Below are 13,680 nucleotides of genomic sequence, written 5' to 3' on the forward strand. Positions count from 1 at the left end.
ATTAGCAATCAACTATGATGACAAGTATTGACATTGAATCTTTGTCTATGCAGGTGCTGATGTTATAAAAAATGATGGAATATACTCGAGGTATTTTTTCTCCTTTGCTGTAAATGGTAGATATAGCTTGAAAGTGCATGTCAATCATTCTCCCAGCGTAAGCGCCATAGCCCACTCTGTCCCAGGAAGTCATGCTATGTACGTACCAGGTTACATAGCAAATGGTAAGAATGATTAGTACTGTTAATTTGAATAATTTCATTTCATGTACATATCTTTGATGAGTGGGTGTGTACTGGGTGGAGCAAAGAGGAAGGATGAGAAAGGAAAGAGTTGTGAAAGAGATGGAATTTCAAAATTCTTTATAATTATATCAATATAGTGTGTTGACTGTCTCCTCAATACTCAGTGAGTCATGGTAGTGGATATTCAGATAATAGGTCATTCCTATAGACCACTCCTATCTTTATTTTAGTAATCACTGACCTCTTTCTTGTGGCAATTTCACCAGAATTACTAAGAGATAAAGAGACATGGGAGTTCTAAGTTCTGGCTCCTATATTTCCCCTGGAGAGGATTAAAAAAGAGAAACAAGAAAAGTTTCTAGCAGCTGAAAGAAGGAAGCAAACAGACCAAATAATCTATACAGGAAATGAGTTTCTGAATAAGTACAAGCTCAGAGGTTACAGACAACAGAGTGATTCCTAAAGGGGTTCTGATTTTCTGCTGGATAAAAGTGTCAAATAAATAGAAGATGCATATTAAAAAAATTAACACCATTATTTTTAGTCCCTGATGGGTAGCAATAGTTAAAATGTAACAAATAAAAATATATGATGCTGTAGTCTCTCTAAAAACAATTTCAAAATCAATTTTATAAGTATTACTTATGTACTTCAACAGTTATAATTAATCATCTGGACCATTCCACTCTACGATTCTATAACATTTTTTTTAAAGAGACAGAGAGAGAGAGAATTTTTTTATTGGTTGTTCAAAACATTACAAAGCTCTTGACATATCATATTTCATACATTAGATTCAAGTGGGTTATGAACTCCCATTTTTACCCCAAATACAGATTGCAGAATCACATTGGTTACACATCCACAATTTTACACAATGCCCTATTAGTTAACTGTTGTATTCTGCTACCTTTCCTATCCCCTACTATCCCCCCTCCCCTCCCCTCCCATCTTCTCTCTCTACCCCATCTACTGTAATTCATTTCTCTCCTTGTTTTTTTTCCCATTCCCCTAACAACCTCTTATATGTAATTTTGTATAACAATGAGGGTCTCCTTCCATTTCCATGCAATTTCCCTTTTCTCTCCCTTTCCCTCCCACCTCATGTCCCTGTTTAATGTTAATCTTTTCCTCCTGCTCTTCCTCCCTGCTCTGTTCTTAGTTGCTCTCATTATATCAAAGAAGACATTTGGCATTTGTTTTTAGGGATTGGCTAGCTTCACTTAGCATAATCTGCTCTAATGCCATCCATTTCCCTGCAAACTCCATGATTTTGTCAGTTTTTAGTGCTGCGTAATACTCCATTGTGTATAAATGCCACATTTTTTTATCCATTCATCTATTGAAGGGCATCCACAGTCTAGCTATTGTGAGTTGTGCTGCTATGAACATCGATGTGGCAGTATCCCTGTAGTATGCTCTTTTAAGGTCTTCAGGGAATAGTCCGAGAAGGGCAATAGCTGGGTCAAATGGTGGTTCCATTCCCAGCTTTCCCAGGAATCTCCATACTGCTTTCCAAATTGGCCGCACCAATTTGCAGTCCCACCAGCAATGTACAAGAGTACCCTTTTCCCCATATCCTCACCAGCACTTGTTGTTGTTTGACTTCATAATGGCTGCCAATCTTACTGGAGTGAAATGGTATCTTAGGGTGGTTTTGATTTGCATTTCTGACTGCTAGAGATGGTGAGCATTTTTTCATGTACTTGTTGATTGATTGTATGTCCTCCTCTGAGAAGTGTCTGTTCAGGTCTTTGGCCCTTTTGTTGATTGGGTTATTTATTATCTTATTGTTTAATTTTTTGAGTTCTTTGTATACTCTGGATATTAGGGCTCTATCTGAAGTGTGAGAAGTAAAAATTTGTTCCCAGGATGTAGGCTCCCTATTTACTTCTCTTATTGTTTCTTTGCTGATAAAAAAACTTTTTAGTTTGAGAAAGTCCCATTTGTTGATTCTAGTTATTAACTCTTGTGCTATGGGCGTCCTGTTAAGGAATTTGGAGCCCGACCCAACCATATGTAGATCGGAGCCAACTTTTTCTTCTATCAGGTGCAGAGTCTCTGATTTGATATCAAGCTCTTTGATCCATTTTGAGTTAACTTTTGTGCATGGTGAGAGAAAGGGATTCAGTTTCATTTTGTTGCATATGAATTTCTGGTTTTCCCAGCACCATTTGTTGAAGATGCTATCCTTCCTCCATTGCATGCTTTTAGCTCCATTATCAAATATAAGAAAGTTGTAATTTTGTGGATTGGTCTCTGTGTCCTCTATTCTGTATCATTGGGTCCACCCGCCTGTTTTGGTACCAATACCATGCTGTTTTTGTTACTATTGCTCTGTAGTATAGTTCGAAATCTGGTATCGCTATACCGCCTGACTCACACTTCCTGCTTAGAATTGCTTTTGTTATTCTGGGTCTTTTGTTTTTCCATATGAATTCCATAATTGCTTTATCTATTTCTACAAGAAATGTCCTTGGGATTTTGATTGGCATTGCATTAAACCTATAGAGAACTTTGGGTAATATTGCCATTTTGATGATGTTAGTTCTTCCTATCCATGAACAGGGTATATTTTTCCATCTTCTAAGGTCTTCTTCTATTTCAAGAGAGAGAATTTTTTAATATTTATTTTTAGTTTTCGGTGGACACAACATCTTTATTTTATTTTATTTTTATGTGGTGCTGAGGATTGAACCCAGCTCCCCGCGCATGCCAGGCGAGTGCGCTACCACTTGAGCCACATCCCCAGCCCGATTCTATAACTTTTTTGTTCTGTATGTGCTTCTCATTAGAAACTAATCAAGGTGCTGCAATGGATTTGCATCTCTTTTTTTTTTTGGTGTATTCCCTCCTACATAATTCATTCTCACCTATACTTCAAATATTTTGGGTTATTTCAAAATCATTGTAAGTGAATTTGCAAGGTAACACAGTTTTCTTGCATAGGTATGATATCATATCTAGATATAATAGTTTGTTTCTAAATAGGTATTCCCTTTGTTAATTTATACATAATAGTTTTGAAGGCCTACTAGATGATTGATTGGCTTAGAAACTTGAGATACCAAATTGAAGAGATGATTCTTATCAAGGAGTTTTTAGGCAACTGACTGGTCTATGTATCTCTTTAAAACCCAGGAGTTTAAAGGATACAAATATCAGTATCTAGTGTACAGCGAGATTAGACGTGCTCAACTATGGCTTTCTGTGTACTTCATATATTCCTTAAGAATGCAAAAAAAAAGAAAACGGATTCCCTTGCCATGCCTATTTATGAATAGCATTCACTTTCTCAGCTCTTCTTGGGTGATGACCTTGAACACACACTTCTCTGGCAAATGGGAGCTGCTCTGTTTTCACACCATCAAAAGTCCAGACAGAGCAGCACCTGCCCCCTTCCTTTTCTCTTCCAAGGCCACTGTCTCTGCTGGATCCACTCTGGATTCCAGCCAAGGGCCTTGAGAACCTCTCTCTCACATGATCACTTGCTGCTATGCTCTCTGAGCAGTATTTGAGTATGTTTTATTACCTCCCATAAAAAATTAAGTTATACATCACCTCCCAGCTATTGTCCACTCCTCTACTCCCTGTCTTCCCATCCCTTGAAATTAATCAAAACCTGCTGACTGAACTTTCTCACCTCCTGTTCACTACTCTGCCTGCCACAATGTGGCTTCCACTCAAATCACTCCACTGGAATTGCTCTGACCCTATTTGCCCATGGCCACCCTGCTGCCAAGTCCAAAGGTCACATCTCAGTCTTCATCTTCCCTGATTATCAGCAGTGTCTGGTAGCAGACTGAGCTCTTCCTTGTTATTTCCTGGTTTCCATGATGCCATAGTCTCCTGGTTACCTCTTATCCTCTGGAATTTTTTGTCAGCCTCTTTTCCAGCTCCTCCTTTTCTAAAGGTGCTTAGTCTTGATTTTTTTTTTTTAATCTACTGTCTGGAGCCATAGTGCTAAACTGTGACTTTGAGCAAGTTGCCTAGCTTCTGAGAGTCTTAGTTTTATTATATATACATATATAAATAAATAAATAAATATATATATATATATATATATATATGTAAAAATGGGGGTGATAACTGTATTCTCCTTGTAGTTTTCCTAAGAAAATTAAACATTTGACATCCATAAAGTACTTAGCTTGGCACATAGTAGGTACTAAATATATACTACTTATCATTATATTTAAAATTATCATTAGGTAATCTCTTTAATCCATATGGCTTTAATAATATCTACATATCATATCCTCCAAATTCATAACTTGAAAATTAATAAATCTAACCAAACCCCTTTTTCGGCTTGAAATTCATAGATGACGGACTCTTTCATATTTTTACAAGAATTGTAAAACTTGTTTCTTAATTTTTGGTCTCTTTTTCCTGGGAGCTATTTTTTTAAACCATCATTGTCTCCTTCACTATTCCATATACAAATCTATCATCAACTTTTGTTGACTTTGTCTCCAAAATACATCTTGAACTGCCCTTTCTTGCCTCCTTTCACTGTTCTCGCCCTTCCCAAGCTGCCATCTCCTCTTATCTGAACTATAGATGGCTCTCTGAGTGGCCCCCTTGCTAGCTATACTTTACTTCAGTCTCTACAAAGCAGCCAGAGGCTAAAAGGTCCTGCATGAACTTCTCTCCTGACTCACCTCAGACTATTCTTTCCCCTCTTTTTATTTTGTTTTCTTTTATTGACTGATTGATTCAAGTGCTGAGGATGGAATCCAGGGATTCACATAATACTAAATAAGAACTCTACCACTGAACTGGACCCCAGCCCTTTTCCTTTCTTTAATTTAATTTTCCTACCTTGTAGAGCTCTTGCATATCTCAGAATTTTCACCCAAGCTCTTCCCTTTACCTAGGATTGATTTTTTTTAAACCTCTGCTCTTTCCAGGCCTGATCTCTCAACCTTTAGGAAAACTTTAAATGTCGCTTTCTTGATACTATTCTAAATTGTGGACTCAGAGCTCTGCCTTTTGCCTTCTTCACTCATCACAATTTGTAAATGTATGTGTGCTAATATGATTAACAAAACTGAAAATTCCACGCAGTATTCTTTTTTTGTCACTGATTACTGGCACAGCATCTGCCCTCAATAAATACTTAAGGAGTGAATAAATGAATGCATTAATGAATTATTGGATGCATAGACTCAGTTATTCTAAAGATGTGGTTGAAAAGGTTTTAAAAAGCCTCTTAATAACCTGTTAAGAACAAACTGTTCAGGAGATTTTTAATTTGTCTTTTTTGGTGATTCTTTTGTATCTTAGGTAATATTCAGATGAATGCTCCAAGAAAATCAGTGCGCAGAAGTGAGGAGGAGCCAAAGTGGGGCTTTAGCCGAGTTAGCTCAGGGGGCTCCTTTTCAGTGGTGGGAGTTCCAACTGGCCCCCATCCTGATGTGTTTCCACCTTGCAAAATTGTTGACTTGAAAGCTGTAAAAATGGAAGAGGAAGTGACCCTGTCTTGGACAGCACCTGGAGAAGACTTCGATCAGGGGCAGGGTACGTTTGCTGGTTTCATTATCTATTTTTCTACAGGATGGTATTTCTAATTACTGTGTCAAAGATTAGTTGGGTGAAAATAGCTTTAGGGTTTAGAGATTAAAAAGCTACAGAAAGTTGCCTTAGAAAGTCTGCTGCTCTAGAAGTGAAGAAGCAGCCCTGGTAGACTCACTGGCACTAATCACACAGAAATCTCCACTGGGGACGTAAACACACACATGAAGGTGGCCAATTCAGCAAAACTGTGTTCTGCACTACAGAGCACATGCTTCCCAAAACTGGAAGTAACTAGTTTTCTGAAAATTCTCCAATGAATATTTATTCATGTGTTTATAAGTCAGATTTAGGGGACCATTTCCTATGACTCATGCAAACCCTGATGCATTTTCCTCTCCCACTTCTGGCCATCATTTCTGTTACAGAAGTTAAAAGCAGTTCCCAGATTGGGGTCTTTCTTGCCCATGTTTGGATGTACCTTGATGGAGTCCCTTCCACTTTCCATTTCTAAGGCCAGGGCTAACTTCCAGGCCTCCCCCCACTATATCTTTTTCCTATTTTTTTTTTAATCTGACAGTCATAACACCATTTATTGAGAAATATTTGCCACCCCATAATTAATTAGAATTTCACCTTTATCATATGTTAAATTCCTAAATATATTTGACCTACTTTAGAATATAAGTTTATTCACATACTAGTGTCAGTGTTTGAGTTCTTGAGGCATTGGTGTAGTTCTTCTGCACCACTATCTTTCAAACTTTGTATGACCATTTTTATCATTTATTTTCCATATAAGCTTTACCATAAGCTTCACTAGTTAAAGCAAGAATCAGAGACACTGTTAATAAAATCACATAAAATTTCCATAACAGCTCAGGGAAAAATAACATCTTTATTATGTTACATCTTGCTTTCAAAAAAAAAAAAACACAAGTCCTCATGCCCAGGTTTTAGTGTGGGTTTTTATGTAATGTTTTAAAATTTTGCTCTTATTCTTAATTCTTTTTATGTTGATTCCTAGACATTTTGACTTTTCCATTGCTATTCTCATTAGTCATTTTTAATAAACTAGAAAACTTCTCAAAGTGACTTAACACCTCCATTTATTCTTTTAATTTCAGCTACAAGCTATGAAATAAGAATGAGTAACAACCTACAGAGTATTCAAGATGACTTTAACAATGCCATTTTAGTAAATATGTCAAAGCTAAAACCTCAGCAAGCTGGCACCAGGGAGATGTTTACATTCTTACCCCAACTTTTCTTAAGTGGACTTGAACCTGATGGAGAAACACAAGAAAGCCACAGAATTTATGTGGCTATGAGAGCAATGGATAAGAACTCCTTAAAGTCTGCTGTATCTAATGTTGCCCAGGTATCTCTGTTTATTTCTCCAAACTCTGCTCCTGTACTAGGAAGAGATTCTCTTATAATGAAAGGAGTTTTAATAGCAATAAGTTTAATAGGAATCATTTGCCTCATTATAGTTACAGCACATTATACTTTGAATAGGAAAAAGAGAGCAGACAAGAAAGAGAATGAAACAAAATTACTATGAACAAATACACAGAATACCTTCCTTTTTTGATAAAAGGCCCATGGCACTTGCATTTTGCAAATATATAACCTCAAAATAAAGTTAACATAAAACTGTATTAAAATGCATTGAGTTTTTGTATAATAGAGATATTGTTTTTACATAGTTATTACACATATTTTTGTAATAGTCATTTTGAGGGGTGAATTAGAAAATGCTTAGGCTTTAGTTATGGGAAAATAACATTAGTTATTTTTCAAGGTAGTGTCTTTAAAGGCAAAGGCAAGGGCAAAGTTGAATGAGAGTTAAGAAAAGATGGTTTTATTGAAGTGAAAAAAAATTTTCAAGTAGAGAAACAGGAGTTAGGCCTGGATTATGCAGTGTAACTGTCTGTATAAGGCACTTGTTTAGTTACTTTGATTAATCTTTCATTTTTCTTATCTGCGCAGAGCAGGTTGCTTGTTCATGACTGACAATCAATCTACATTTTATATATATGAAGCCACTATTATCAAGTTCTGTATCTCTTGCCATATGGTTAAAAACAATACAGATCAAATCCTACCACTAATGCTCAAAGAAATCTTTTTTCCACTGTAACTTTAAAAGGTGGTTTTTATCCTTATCTCTTCCTACTGGTTTTCTAACAAAGGTCTATTGAATTTATTGTTTATAAGTTTCTATTCCCATCAAAGCAGATTTCCAAGTTATTGCCTTGGGAACAATTGAATAAAAATGGCTATCCCTCTCATAGGATTTAAGTAAGGAATGAAAGACATTATTTTAATACATATATAGACCATACGTATACTTTTATTCTATTTCAACCTAAGAAGAGGTCAGGGGGAAGAGATTGACCTTTGGAAATGACTATCATATTCTATCCTGTGGCTAAATAAGAGTCTAGAATCCTTTCTCCATCTAGGGCAGGGAAAAAGTGCAGCACAGACCACAATGAAATAAAAATTACTTTTCATCTGACTTTACCTTCCTCTAGTTTTTAAAACAGTATTGACCAAAGAGCTTAAAATTTTATTGAATAAATATGAATAATAATGTAGAAGAGGTCTTGGTTTTATAACTAGGACCAATTAAGAATGAAAATTAGATCAGTTTGGGGTGGTAAGGAAGGAAATGTGGTGAGTTGGGACAGGAAGAGAACACCTCAGGAGAGACTCAGCAGGGATGGAGAAAAAGCAACCATCAAATCTCTCTGCCCAGGCAGCCCTGGCCTATTACCTTCTGAGTCTCATAGTGCCTAAGTCTTCAAGGAAGGAGCCTCAAGACTCTTGCAGTTCCTAGCTTTGGCAGTAAGCCCCTCCTCCCTCTATTGCTACTATACCCACGAGTATGGAATTTGCTTTTCTATGATTTTAAACAGGGCTAGTAAAATACACAGCCAGGTCTGTGGTGGGTTTCAAGTCCTCAGACATTTTTTTTTTATTTTACAGACAGAAAGGTAAAGAGTTAAAAAAGTTTTGTGCTGGTGAATGGCAGAGCTATACAAGGTAGAGCCAGTTTCCTGGACTTTTCCCTTGCTGTGCTTATTTAAGAAGGTATAGGAAAGATGCCAGGGTTAGGCCTTAAAATTCTTAACTATTTTAAGATCAATTAACAGGGAAGAGAACATTGCTTTAAAGTAACTTGGTTTGTCTGCTTTTCTTTTGAAAAAAGAAAAATGAACAAACATAACAGGATAGAAAGTGTGATTTCATGAAGTGGGTCAATGTAGAAAAATGCCGATTTAGAGATCCCAGCAATCAATAGGACAGAGTCATTGTAAAGGCCCTGTTGATCTTGAATAAATAATAATAATAATAATAATAATAATAATAATAATAATAAAATAGAGACAGAGAAGAATTGAGCCAAAGAGAATGAAGAACTGTGAACTGAAAGGGGAGACTGTAACAATACCATGCTTTCAGCAATGGACAAATCATCCAGGGAGAAAATCAGCAAAGAAACAACAAATTTAAACTTCTCCACAGCACATGGAACATCCTCAAGAACAAATCATATGTTAGTCCAAAAAGCAAGTCTTAACTAATTTGATAAGATTGAAAACATCAAGGATCTTTTTTGACCAAAATGGCAGAAAGCTAGAAATCAATAATAAAAGAAACTTCAGGAACCTTACAAATAGATGAAAACTAAACAATATTCTCTTAAATAGCCAACAAATATATGAAAAAAATTAAAAGGAAAATTTAAAAGTTTTTGAGACAAATGCAAATGTAAACATAACCTACTGAAACCCATGTAATATAGTAATATCAGCTCTAAGAAGAAATGAACTGCACTAAATGAATATCTAAAAAGAAGAAAGATCACAAATAAACCTCTGAATGTTGCACCTCAAGGAATTAGAAAAAACAAAAGCAACTCAACTCAAAAGGAAGGAAATTATAAAGTTCAGAGTAGAAACAAATGAAATAAAGCCTACAAAAACAAAAGATCAACAAAATGTAAGAGTTTTTGAAAAAAAATCAGCAAATCTTTAGCTGCACTAAGAAAAAAAATCAAAGATGTAAAAGAATACATGACAATAGTATATTAGTCCATTTTGTGCTACTAAGATGAAAGAGAATTCCTGATGCTTGGTAACTTTATTTTAAAAAATGAGGTTTATTTTGGCTGACAGTTCTGATCTAAGATTAAAGACTCACATCTTGTGACAGCCTTATTGCTGGCAGAGTCCCAAAGGAACACAGGGCATAATGTGGAAAGAAATAAGGATCAGGTGTATTTGTGTGTGTATTTCTGCTGGTCTCTCTTCCTCTTCTTATAAAGCCATCAGTATTCAATCATGAGGGCTCCATCCTGATGATCTTATCTAATTCTGTTAATCATTTCTGAAAGGCATCACCTTTAAAGACCATAATCAGATTAAGTGTCCACTTTCTTAACTCCTCACAATGGAGATAAATTTCAACACATGATCTCTTGTGAGACACAAACCACATCCAAACCACTTAAAATACACAGAATTTTTCTGATGCTACAGAAATACAAAGGATCATAGGAGAGTATTATGAACAAGTTGGATAATCCAGAAAAAAAGTCCCTGGGCATATACAACTTACCAAGATTGACCTATGAAGAAACAGGAAATCTGAACATAATATAATGAATAAGGAAAATAATAAGTAATTGAAACTCTCTTATCAAAGTTCAAAACCTGATGACTTCACTGCTGAATTTTACCCAAATACATCAAGAACTATTGACAATTCTTCTCAAACTGTTTCCAAAAATTAAAGAGAAAGGAATACCTCCAAACTCATTCTATGAGGTCAACATTTCCCTGATCCATAAACTAGACAAGAACACAAGAAAAAAAGAAAACTACAGATCAACATCTTTGATAAATATAGGTGGAAAATTCCTCAATAAAATATTAATAAACTGGCCAGTAGCACAGTAGCACATTCCTGTAAGCCCAGCAGCTTAGGAGGCTGAGACAGGAGGCTCACGAGTTCAGAGCCAGCCTCAGCAATAGTGGGGTGCTAAGCAACTCAGTGAAACCCTGTTCTAAATAAAATACAAAATAGGGCTGGGGATGTGACTCAGTAATTGAGTGCCCCTGAGTTCAATCCCTGGTACCAAAAAAAAAAAATTAATAAACTGAATTCAACAGCACATAGAAAAAGATAATTCGCCATGATCAATTAATATTCATCATAGGAATGCAAGTATGGCTCAACATACACAAATTGATAAATGTGATACATTACATTAACAGAATGAAGGACAAAAACATGATAATTCTGATAGATGCAGAAAAAGCGCTTGACAAAATTCAACATCACTTCATGATTAAAATATCTCTCAACAAATTAGACCTAGAAGGAATGTACTTTAACATAATAAAGGCCATATGTGATGATTCCACAGCTAATATCATGCTGAACAAATAAAAAGTAAAATCTTTTACTCTAATCTCTGGAAGAGAAGATGTGAGGGGAGGGGAGGGGGGATAGTAGGGGATAGGAAAGGTAGCAGAATACAACAGTTACTAATAGGGCATTATGTAAAATTGTGGATGTGTAACCGATGTGATTCTGCAATCTGCATTTGGGGTAAAAATTGGGAGTTCATGACCCACTTCAATCTAATGTATGAAATATGATATGTCAAGAGCTTTGTAATGTTGTGAACAACCAATAAAAAAATAAATAAACTGAAAAAAAAACAAAGAGGATATATATGAAGTTGGGTGGATGCCGCATTATGTGTTAAGATCTAAATACAGGAAATAGAGGCATAGGGAAGTCAGATGAGTAGTGGCTTTGTAAGGAAGGAGAGTGTAACTTCTGTATATCACAGGAAGTTGAAAAAGCATGGATCAGGCAAAAGTAGAGAAAATAAAACATGAAAGTTAGGGCCACAGATCACAGAGTACATGATGATAGAGAAGCACTCAAGGACACAGACACATATGCGTGGTGGTAAGGAGATATCTCACCCTCACGGATCAAATGAAATGGCTCTTCCATAAATCCCGTCTTCCCTTAGATTGGATAGCTCTTATCAGCAAGATGGTTCTTGGGATGGGTGGAGAGGGACCCAGATGGCAACCAATTTTATTTCCCTCTCCCTCCCATCTACAAGCTGCTGAATCTTATCATAGAATTATAGATATTTAAGTAAGATGCAATAAATAAAATCAATGTTAATTTAAAAAGCTTACTTATTTTTCTTTACTAATAGACATTTGGGCAATTCAATTTCTTGCTAATATAAAGTAAGCTTTATGGGATACTTTGTATTATAATCTTATAAACTTGTGTAAATTTGTCCCTTGTACAGTAATCTTATGCACCTCGTAGTCTATAGGGTAAATTTCTAGGAATGTTAAAGCTACACTCTTTTAATGTTTTTTTTTTTTCCTTTTCATATCAGGGATTGAAGCCAGGGGAATTAACCACTGAGCCACATCCCCAGTCCCCCCCACCTTTTTTTTAGAGAGAGAGAGAGAGAGAGAGAGAGAGAAAGAGAGAGAGAGAGAATTTTTTAATATTTATTTTTTAGTTTTTGATGGACACTACATCTTTATTTTTATGTGGTGCTGAGGATCGAACCCAGTGCCTCGCACATGCCAGTCGATCGCATTACCGCTTGAGCCACATCCCAAACCCCTTTTGTTTTTTATTTGGAGAGAGGGTCTCAGTAAGTTGCTTAGGGCCTCCCTAAAATGCTGAGGCTGACTTTGAACTTGCAATTCTCCTGAGCTGCTGGGATTATAGTCATGTGCCACTGCACCTGGTTCACACACTTAAATTTTGACAATATTGCCTTCCAAAGCACTTTTACCATTTTTTTTCCCATCAATAATGTACAAATGCTTTTTGCCTCATGACCTTATTAGTATTACTAAAAGGAGTAATGAAATGGGGGAAGATATTGAATCATATTGAAAATTGAGGCTCTGGATGGCAAAGAGCTTTACATGGACTGTTAAACATTCATGTCCTTAAATTGTACTTTGGATTCGTATTTGATGGCATCTGATGTAAAGTCCTAGCTTGCTCATCATGTAAACTTCTTTCTACCTCTCCCAAGCTAGGTACTGGGTAAGGGGGAGCAATGAATAGTGCCAACATTACTTTGTTTATTGAATTAATTCTATGTGCCAGACATTATACTAGCTGTGTTATATATATTTTGTTTCATATTTTTCAATATTCAAAAACTTTCAGTTTACCATAGTATCACAAAAATATATAGTGGAAGAGTATTTTTAGACATAGAAAAGACATAAGAATAATTATATAATAATCCTACATTTGTATGCACCAAATAATGTAGCATTAAATATACAAAGCAAAAGTTGACAAGAAGGAAAGAAAAATAGGCAAATCCATAATCATAATTTGGTATTTTAACATACCTCTCTCAGAAACTGAAAGGATGAGCAGACAAAAATTTGATGAAAATAGAGAATATTTTAATAATATGGTTGTCTACCTTGGCTAAATTGGCATATATCAAACACTATATACAATTGCAGAATATATTTCTCAAATGTGATGGAACAGTTTAACAAAATAGCTGAGGTAAAATAAAAGTCTCAACAAAATTTAAAGGATTTAAATCTTCAAGTATGTTTTCAATTACAGTAGAAATCAATTAGAAATCAATAATATATCAAGTAGAGAAATCCCAAGTGACTGAAAGTTAATCAGTATACTTCCCTATAACTCATATATTAAAGAGAAACTTAAAATGAATATTAGAAAATATTTAGATTAAAATATGACATCATTATGCATACCCATGTTTACAGCAGCACAATTCACAATAGGCAAACTATGGAACCAGCCTATGTGTCCATCATTGGAGGAATGGATAAAGAAAATGAGTACATAGAAT

General features: G+C 35.6%; 1 protein-coding gene across 1 annotated transcript in view; it reads left to right on the forward strand.

Annotated features, from left to right (window-relative positions):
* Clca2 (chloride channel accessory 2) overlaps positions 1 to 7,326 on the forward strand; it is a 33,817-nt gene extending 26,491 nt beyond the window's left edge. The window contains exons 12-14 of the mRNA XM_026406174.2: positions 54 to 224; positions 5,535 to 5,768; positions 6,890 to 7,326. Of these exons, the coding sequence (XP_026261959.2) occupies positions 54 to 224; positions 5,535 to 5,768; positions 6,890 to 7,326 (842 nt within the window). The remainder of the gene's footprint in view (positions 1 to 53; positions 225 to 5,534; positions 5,769 to 6,889) is intronic.
* The last annotated feature ends 6,354 nt before the right edge of the window (positions 7,327 to 13,680 follow it).

Source organism: Urocitellus parryii, chromosome 11 (assembly GCF_045843805.1).
Source record: "Urocitellus parryii isolate mUroPar1 chromosome 11, mUroPar1.hap1, whole genome shotgun sequence".
NCBI classification, from domain to species: domain Eukaryota; kingdom Metazoa; phylum Chordata; class Mammalia; order Rodentia; family Sciuridae; genus Urocitellus; species Urocitellus parryii.